This window comes from Lupinus angustifolius, chromosome LG01 (genome assembly GCF_001865875.1).
Source record: "Lupinus angustifolius cultivar Tanjil chromosome LG01, LupAngTanjil_v1.0, whole genome shotgun sequence".
Classification (NCBI taxonomy): domain Eukaryota; kingdom Viridiplantae; phylum Streptophyta; class Magnoliopsida; order Fabales; family Fabaceae; genus Lupinus; species Lupinus angustifolius.
The window spans coordinates 205,021-214,373 of record NC_032009.1 but is presented as its reverse complement, the minus strand read 5'-3'; the positions used below and the strand labels follow the sequence as shown (position 1 = coordinate 214,373).

The following is a 9,353-nucleotide window of genomic DNA, read 5'->3' as shown; positions in this document are numbered from 1 at the left end:
TATCTCATTTTTTGCCTTTCAGAAAAACCATTTCACTAACATGAAAAACAATTTTGCAAAAAGGAAGGAGAATAAAAAGAAGGTAGTGAGTGATTATTCACCAGTTCCTGCATGTTTAAGTTGAGTGATGGAATAAATTCCAATATATCTACATAATCGAGAAAGTTATGGCATCCTCTGTGCCCACAATCTCATGTTCATGCATGTATATTATTATATGTAATCTGCCATCATCCTTAAAATTGATTGTTGCTCACAATCTCATGACTTTGTTTTGTTGTGGCACTTTCAGAAATCATTTATGCTAGATTATTATCTGGTGTTGATATATTATTATAAAAGAGAGAGTGAAGCAAAAGCATTAATTTACCACATCATAACCAATAAAAAATGAGAAATATATGTAAGTGGAAATGAAATAGACTAAAGTGGATGAAATGAGTGGAGGCATAGTGACAAAGTAATGTAGGGTATACGTCCATTTATTTTTTCCTCTGACCCTGCCACAGTACCATCAGGTTCAGTAAAATCGCAAACATGGCAAGTTCTAACTAATCAAGATGATGGCAATGGCATATAATACCATATATAGCAAGGAAACATACCGAGGTTAGGTAGTTAACTGCTTGCGCTTCAGCTGAGATGAACTTTCTGTTTGTCTTGTCGATGATCGCTTTGATGGGGTTGTCATACTCTGAAAGATTAATCAAAACATGAGTAAAACAATAATTGTTAACAAAGTGCATTTAAAGAATAACAATATTTTGGGTTAAAAAGGCATACAAACCTTGGCAAGTTTCTTCTCTTTACGAGCTTGTCTCTCCCTTTCATCATATTCTTGGTTTTCCTTCTCCACCAGCCTAATGAGGGTGTCACACCTCCTTGTTAGTTCCTGTGTTGTGCGAGACTTGACGAACCAATCAAAACGAAACAACGGTGACATCCAAAATGCTGCCTTCAGTACATCCCAATTCCCATAGCCAAGTTTGTGAACCATGCATATCTGGAAAAAAACTGTAGCAAAGTTAAACAAGGCTAGGATATTCTGCTATAGAACACATAGACAAAATAAGGAACTGGACATAAAATAAATAAATGAAATTCACACCATGAATCGGTCACATTCTTCATTGTATAACTTCCCTTTGTTTTGCCCATATTGAATTTTCAACTCTTGCCATGGGTTCTTGTAGCGGTCTAACTTCTTCCCAATAGCTTTCATGATCTCATCTTTCCGAGAAATTCTTGCCTCCCATCTTTCGATATTTTTAATAATTCTATCATAATCTACATATGACAAATCAAAATGCATAAATTACAGACACCTGATATTTTAATTAGAAACTAATTTCAAGCTTCAGTTGGCAAATCAACACACTTGAAAATGAACCAAGACAAAACAAGCAAATTTATTTTATTAAAAAAGTATTTTAAATTACACATATAACCCTCATTTGGATTCTGCAAAGTATTATACTACAAAGATTAATTTATTTTCACATTCGCTATAACTTACCATTTAATTCCTTGTATCTTTCTTTGAAGACTTTTGCATATCTTTCAACTTCCTCCTCTGTTTTTCCTTCCATCTCAGAAGCAAGACCTTTTATATCGTTTCGGCCATACTTTTCACAAGCCCTGATAAAAGTATTAAAGTCCTTCCGATTCCATGATGAAAATCCCTATGTTCACCAAATACTGAAATTAAAACTCAAATTTTGACTTGTATACAAGCCAAGTTTATAAAGAAATTTGCTCGCCTGCTGAAGCAGCTGCTCCTTTTCTTCCAACTCTTCAGCAGTCAACGGATTTCCCACCTCTAAACATATTCGATATAAATTAATTATATACATATAAAAAGGGAAAAAGCTACAATGTGGACATCACTTGTGTACCTTCTGGTTCGTCAACATCTATTGAGTCTTTTAACTGATTCTTTTGATGTGTTTGCTGAAACTTTGTTAAATAATATATGCCCCAAATTATACGCTTGGCCAAACCATAAAAATGTAAATTACGAAGTTTATATTACCCACCATGAGAAAGCGTACTTCCTTTTCATACAGTTCATTCAGCCTTTGTGTGTTGAAAAACTGGAAATCATGCCTGAAGACAACAGAATTTAAAATTGTAAGTAAAAAAATACTATTACAAAGAAAACATTGTTTCATGACCAGCTTACAATTGAGGCATCCTTGGGATACGGGGCTCCTTTGGTTTAGTAGGACCACTTGGGCGCAATGTTTGCTTGAAGTACTCAGACTCTGAATAACTAAGAGTTGAAGACCCAAAAATGATCATACATCAGGTCATGAAAAAATAGTCAGTGACTCTGTAGAATTAAGGGCAATCCTTACTTGCGCTTCCTCTCTCTTTTTGGTGGCTCAATCCAGTTATCACTCACGATTTTTTTGAAATCAAATTCATTCTCATCCTTCATTAACAAGAAAGAATACAAGCAAACGTCAGTTAAAAGGATAAGAGAACAGGGAAGGGAGTTGATGCACAATTGAGCAAAAAAAGAGTTCATCATAGCTAGCAAAAACAACATAAAATGTCAGCTTACTTTCTTGTCATCAAAATCATATAACTCAGCAGCTACAAAAACAAAAATATTAATATTAGTAAATTTGAACTTGCATTTTAGTTTAAAAAATTATACATTAAATTGCCACAGGGGCCAAAATCTTGTGTTTGTATGCATGTTATAACGAAAGATTATTCACTAAACATATAGAGTATAGTAGTAAAAACAAATGAGTTGTAGATTGTATGTATCTAGAACCAAATTTAATGTATGAATAGGCAAGAACAATAGCACACTAATTAGTGCACAAGGGACAAGGTTTTGAAAGGATGAAGCACATAAGGAAAGCTCAACAAAACTCCACTTAAAAGAAGAGCACACAGGTGAGCAGCAAAAACATTTGGTTGAAGGGATAGAGGAATTTAAACACAACTAAACTTAGTGGCAACAAACAAGCTATTATTGTTTGTGTTACATACTGTCATCCATCTTAAATTTGATAGCATCTTCAGTAAATTTCTTCATCTTAGCATCAAGTTCAGCAGTTGCTTCCTCTCCTTTAGCAATAATTCTGTCAATATCCTCATCTGTAATCGTGTTGTCCTTGGAGCTAAAAACCATTTCAGCACCAAATCTAACCATTTGAAGTAGCTCATCTTTATTGACCGCTGCACACAAAACAATTGTACCATATTAAACAATCCATATTTCTTGCAAGAAATAAGAAACATGATGCTGAAATCCATACTCTTCTGCTCAGCTAATCGCCCTTGCTGAATCACTAGAGCATCAAGTGCAAGTTTTTTGTATGCCCTTTCAATGACCTTTTCCTCAATAGTATACTGTGCAATTACCATAATAAGAGATATGAAGACAAACAGAAAAAAAAGAAGCTCTAACTCTACAAAATGGTTTTCATACCACTGTTGTAACATGTTAGATACTTCTCAAATGATTTGAGCCAATACAAGTAGGATACAACAATGATTACATCTTTCAATTATGTTTTGAAGTTTTGAAATCTTTGGATACTTCTAGGTTACATCTTTCAATTATATTTTGGAATTGGGCCAATACAAGTAGGATATCACACTGATTTGATAAATGATTGTATTTATTGTATCCAAAGTTAGTGATGTTAACTAAAACATTAATGTCTTTATTCTAGTTTAGTATGTGTTTAAATGATAAAATTAAGTTTATATGTTCTATATTAGCTATGTTATGTTATATGATTTTTAAATTTGGATGTATCCACTGTCATGTCAAATCTATGTAAGGTGATTGTATCTATGCTTCCTATATACAAAACATAGGTCTCATAGCAAATGGTGAACAGAATAATAAAGTGTAAAATTGCAAACCTCAGTGCAAAATCGAAAAACTTGAACTTCTTTCTTTTGACCAATCCTATGAGCACGGTCCTGAGCTTGCAGGTCAACTTGTGGGTTCCTGTTATAACACCACAAATTAGCAACAAACAACTAGTTATGGTAAAATCACAAATCAGAACGCCGATGACACAATCAATTGAAATACTCACCAGTCACTATCATAGAGAATGACAACATCAGCAGTAGCAAGATTAATGCCAAGACCTCCAGCCCGTGTAGATAACAAGAATACAAATTTCTCACTTCCTGGTTTGTTGTAAGCCTCAATGGAAGCATCACGATCTTCTCCACCAGTATTGCCATCTATGCGACAGTATTGATATCCACGAAACATCAAATAATCTTGCAGTATGTCTAGCAGCCTAGTCATCTGCGGGAGCCACAAATTAAGCAAAAATGAGAACAAAATAGACCAGGCTGCATAAAATAAGGCATTGATAGTCATCAGTGACAAAAATAATATTCTTAAAGAGAGAACTAACTTGTGAAAATATAAGGACCCTTGAATCACGCTCTTTCAATTTAGGAAGTAACTTATCCAGAAGAACCATTTTACCTGCAAACGAAATATTTAAAAAAAATAAAAATGAAATAATATCAGATCTTATTGATGACTCTAAAAAAGAACTTTTGAAGTGAATCGTGATGTAAACAGAATTTACCAGCATTTGTAATGAGATGATCTCCTGTTGTATATGGAGGACCTGGTTCAGCACCTTGGAAGAGATATGGATGATTACAACATTTTCGTAGCTGCATTGCTACATTTAGGAGACGTTTCCGTTCTCCACCTGCATTGACAACCTCAAGATCCTTCTGCAGTAATGCCCTATAGTACTGTTTCTGCATTTGTGACATGCCTACTTTGAGAATAGTTTCCTTTTTTGGTGGCAACCCTTTCTCAACATCTGACTTCAACCTTCGCAGCAGAAAAGGGCGGAGTACCTTAATAGACAGAAAATGAAAATATTACCTTGCACCGGACAATCATAACAGGTGCTCAACAAACAAAGCAGGTTCAAAGCTTACCTTATGTAGTTGTTGAACAACCTCCTCTTGGTCATTATCACCAGAAATTTGAAACCATTCATCAAAAGTTTCAGAAGAACTAAAAATTTCAGGCAGAAGAAAGTTGAGAAGAGCCCAGAGTTCATGAAGATTGTTCTGCAACATTAAGGATAGCAAACAAGGTCATTGCTCATGTGGATACTCACTATGCATGCAACCAAAGAAAGGGAAAGTTGGAAAAACACAAGAGTGCCAATAATACCAGCTAATTATTCGAATATACTTGGAAATTCTCAGTGAACAGGTTCCCAACACCTCATCTCTTATGAAAACCTACTAAGAGACCACAGAGTACAGGTGCCTAATGAAAATCATACTGGTTAAACTGTGAACCAGTCCACAAGCCAATCCTGTCAAGGTTCTGTAACCGGGAAGAAGAAAAAGAGAACTGATATTTGACCCAGTGAACCGCTCGGAACCAATCAAACTGACCATGAACCTTAGAGAGGTTGAACCGGTTTAATGTTTTTTTCCAAATAAGTGTAATAAATATGGGAAACAGGATTCAAACTCTGATGCCTACCTTGTTTAGGCACTGTTCACACCACTATGACAAGGTGATCCTTATGTAATCTTACCACAGTTACAGATAACTTAAAATCATTAATGAGAAAACCTTATTGTTAATGATTGAAAATAAACTCTAATGCAGATACTGCAAAATTGGTGACATATATTATCTATACATATACAATACTAAAGGTTCATCCATTGCTGCATCATATTTTCAGTGTATCCCTATACACTTTGTTATTGGATTTATTACTTGTCGTCCAGATCTGCATTTATCACCCTCAAACTGTTGTTACTTAAAAAATCTGAAAATTGTATTTAAGTGCCGTTCTTACTAATTACCAAGCTCAAAGCAAATTCTCCCTTTTTAATCTTTCCCCTTCACAAAACTAATGCACAAAATTGCATACTTTCATCTTTCAGCATCATGTATAACAATAAGTCGTACCTGCAGTGGTGTGCCAGTTATAAGGAGTCGATAGTTTGTATTGTATAGCCTCATTGTCTTGGACAGTAGGGAATTCTCATTCTTGATTCGATGTGCTTCATCGATAACTATGTAACGCCAACTAAATCGGCGTAAAGCAGACTTCTCCTTGATTACCATTTCAAAACTTGTAACACACACATCAAACTTCCCAGCAACCAACAGATTCTCCCTTATATGTCTCTGCAGATTTAAAACCGTCAGTCAAATGTGTCAAAAGAAAACATCAATTGTAACATCTTAGCAAATGATTCAGTCTAGCAATTCTAGCCTTACCCTTTCATCAGGGTTACCCAGGAACTTCACTGCACGTAATACAGGACAAAAGCGCCGAATCTCATTCATCCAATTTCCAAGAGTAGATTTTGGAGCAACCACCATATGAGGGCCTGTTATTCCTCTGAACTCGTGTAAGTAGCCCAACAAAGATATTGTTTGTAAGGTTTTACCAAGTCCCTGCAAATCAACAAAATATTTAGTTATCACGACTTATTTAAATCAACTCATCCATATCAAATTACACATACTAAGGTAATTACATTTACATGCAGTTATTTAAGCAAGATTTTTCTCTAAGCCCGCCACCTAAACCTACCATTTCATCTGCTAGAATTCCATTTATACCATTCTCATACAACCGTATGAGCCAGTTTAGCCCTGCAAGTTGGTAATCCCTCATCTTTCCTTGGATACCTGATGAAGAAAAAAGCAATTTCACAATCAACTGAAATGAAACTTTAAAATATTACATATGAATAGAAAGAATCTGCATATTTGGTGAACAGCATCCCGTAAACAAAATTCAAGTGCAATCCATCAAATGTGAATCGGATAGTATCAGACAACCCATTAGAGAGAAGCAAGAGTACATGAATGAAATGAAAATAAAATAGAATGTATTCGATCGAGAACACATGTAGCCCCTATGAGAAATCTAGCAACCAGAATAAAAGCCTTATAATACTGCAAAAATAATCAATTTAAATTGTTTCACAAATCTTACGTCCTCTGAAAGTTTATGCAATCAATGCATTCTTAACCAAAATTAAAACAGAAGTACATGACCACATATTCCCATACAAACATAGAAAATGGGAGGAAAGAAAATGATTATGTGCTATGATGAAAACAGAGAAAAGTAGGGGAAGTAGCATGACCACAAAAAAGGAAATAAACACTAAATTAAAGCACTATGCATATGCAGGTTTGCAATAACCAAATAACACTCACAAGATGGTTGTGTCAACAGCCGCGTGCTTGCTAAACCATCTTCTTCTTCTTTGAGGTACTCTTCATCATCTTCTTCTTCAGTAACTTTTGATGCATGACGTCCCCTAAAATAGACAACATTTAAAACAAATTACAGAATAAATTCTTTCACACATTTAGACAATATTCGATGACATAAAATAATTGTAAGAATGGCGATAATTAAATCCAAAGGGGAAAACATACCAAAAATTGGTCAGTTATACAGGAGAATTAAGAGACAATAGCTTCCACTAGGCAATCTAAAACACTTGGGCACGTAGAAACTCTATCCGTGCTTCAAATATTTAATGTTAGCTTGTTTTCACAAATACTGAATATAAATAGACATTTCACAAACCCTTTGAAAGATCTTCAAAGATATGAAAATGTAATTCAGAAATAATATAATGGAGATAAAACTAATCTACGGGAATTGCCAATGCATAATATTCATGAATCTTAATAAAATACCTTCCCTTTGCCTTCTTCTGAGAGGAAGAAGAATCACATTTGGCAAAATGGGCAAACAGCTCAGTTTGCTGCAAGAGATACTTCAATCGGCCTTTTCCTTTATTGTTCTTCATTCCACGTAACAATAATTATTCAACAATGAAATCAATCAACGTAACATAAAAAGGTAAAGCAATTCCATGATCATTGTTAAGTTATCATACACGCACCATATCAGAATCAATAGCTGCATTTTGTGCATCCAACAACTCCTGAATCTTCTGCTGCTTCATTTTTTGCATCTCTCTTAGTCTAGCCTTCTCTCCCTTGCTGATTTCAGGATCAACATTACCTTCATCCTACAACGAAACAGTTGAACAAAAAAACGTTAACGGATAATGCGAGCAACAATGCATTAGCCATAGAAAACGACCTCAACCTCAGAGAAATACAACAATCTAGCTTCAATTGCAATTTTACTTAACATGAAAAATCGAAGCAATTCATTTTTCTATATCTAAACATAACATTAAAGTTTTGAACAACTTCTACGCAACCTGAAAACTAAAGCCCTGGCTATAACAAAATTAGAAATGAAGATAGAAAAAACGCATGCACGATCATGAAATCGTGGCTATACCTGTTCATTGTCATCATCAGTATCTGCATTTACATCAGCAGCATCGTCGGGGATATTATCATCGTCGCCGGAGCTAGATGAGCGAGCCACCACTTCGAGACCGTCGTCGTCTTGGTCATTGATCTGGTGATTTTGCTCTTCCTCGGAATCGGATAGTGATTCATCATCGGAAGCAGAAGAAGCTTCAGATTTGGACGTTCTTCCCATACTATTTTTTCTGAGAGCAGAGATGGAATGAGAGAAAGAGTGGAAGCGAAAGCGAGAATCTGTTACGGAAAAGTTCCCGCTTATACGGAATGGTTTGGGTCGTATAACTCTATTTTGCAAGTGTCTACCATGGGTTAGTACAAATTTATTACATATATCTAATACTATTTTTTAAATTTGCCCCATAACATAATTGTATAGATATATAATAATTTAGATTTAGTTACTAATTTAAATCATTGAATGACGAAGAACAAATTTTTTAAACTTACTTTTTGAGTAAGTAGATCTCTCACATATAGTATATAGAATGTAAATCTATACACTGACGTATAAAGATTTATACAGATACACTTCATCATCTATCATTCATTTAGAATACTTGTTTTTTTTAAATTCAACAACAATTAAATATCAATGATGGATGATGCACAAATAGTATATATATAAAACTGATACACGTTCTAACATATATTTTTTCTCTAATATATAAGAGAATACTTTGTGAATTCAAATATCATCATATAAGAATATGCTAATTTGGGATAGGATGCAATAATATGCTAATTTTAACAAGTTGGAGTAGTTTTATAGAGTAGTTTCATGATCTGTTGCACATTTGTTACCTTCTCTCATGGCATGGGAGAAAACAATTTTCAGATACTTCTTAATCCACTCAAAATGTTTGCATTCAATTTTATTCATGATCTTCCAAGTTAGCTTACATACCATATAATTCAAGAATAATGATCATTTTTATTAATAGAGAAGCAAGTACATGTTTTACATTTGTTTTTACTGATAAAAATGTAATTT

At 34.4% G+C, this 9,353-nt stretch overlaps 1 protein-coding gene across 2 annotated transcripts; it reads right to left on the bottom strand.

Moving 5' to 3' along the window:
• Positions 295-8,639, bottom strand: LOC109343595 (ISWI chromatin-remodeling complex ATPase CHR11-like). Of its 2 annotated transcripts, none has more exons than XM_019581974.1 (25): positions 8,331-8,639; positions 7,921-8,049; positions 7,712-7,818; positions 7,220-7,323; positions 6,585-6,682; positions 6,266-6,445; positions 5,951-6,172; positions 4,951-5,085; positions 4,584-4,866; positions 4,404-4,477; positions 4,071-4,291; positions 3,892-3,979; positions 3,276-3,369; positions 3,007-3,195; positions 2,567-2,598; positions 2,358-2,434; positions 2,183-2,272; positions 2,037-2,106; positions 1,896-1,956; positions 1,761-1,819; positions 1,517-1,682; positions 1,109-1,287; positions 788-1,003; positions 606-694; positions 295-500 (listed from the first exon to the last, which is right to left on the bottom strand). In XM_019581974.1, exons 1-24 carry the CDS (start codon positions 8,535-8,537, stop codon positions 611-613), a joined length of 3,165 nt encoding a protein of 1,054 aa, XP_019437519.1. In that variant the 5' UTR covers positions 8,538-8,639; the 3' UTR covers positions 295-500; positions 606-610. The 2 variants fall into 2 exon arrangements, with proteins under 2 accessions (XP_019437519.1, XP_019437530.1); XM_019581985.1 differs by having other exon boundaries at positions 1,896-1,950.

Bases quoted from the DNA above. Each gene is read 5' to 3' on its own strand.
- LOC109343595 (XM_019581974.1), bottom strand. From the start codon at position 8,537: ATGGGAAGAACGTCCAAATCTGAAGCTTCTTCTGCTTCCGATGATGAA. The intron at 3,196-3,275 runs GTATGGATTTCA...TTTTGTGTGCAG, and splicing joins GCGATTAGCTGAGCAGAAGA to CGGTCAATAAAGATGAGCTA. The intron at 1,004-1,108 runs GTGTGAATTTCA...GTTTTTTTCCAG, and splicing joins AAGAATGTGACCGATTCATG to ATATGCATGGTTCACAAACT.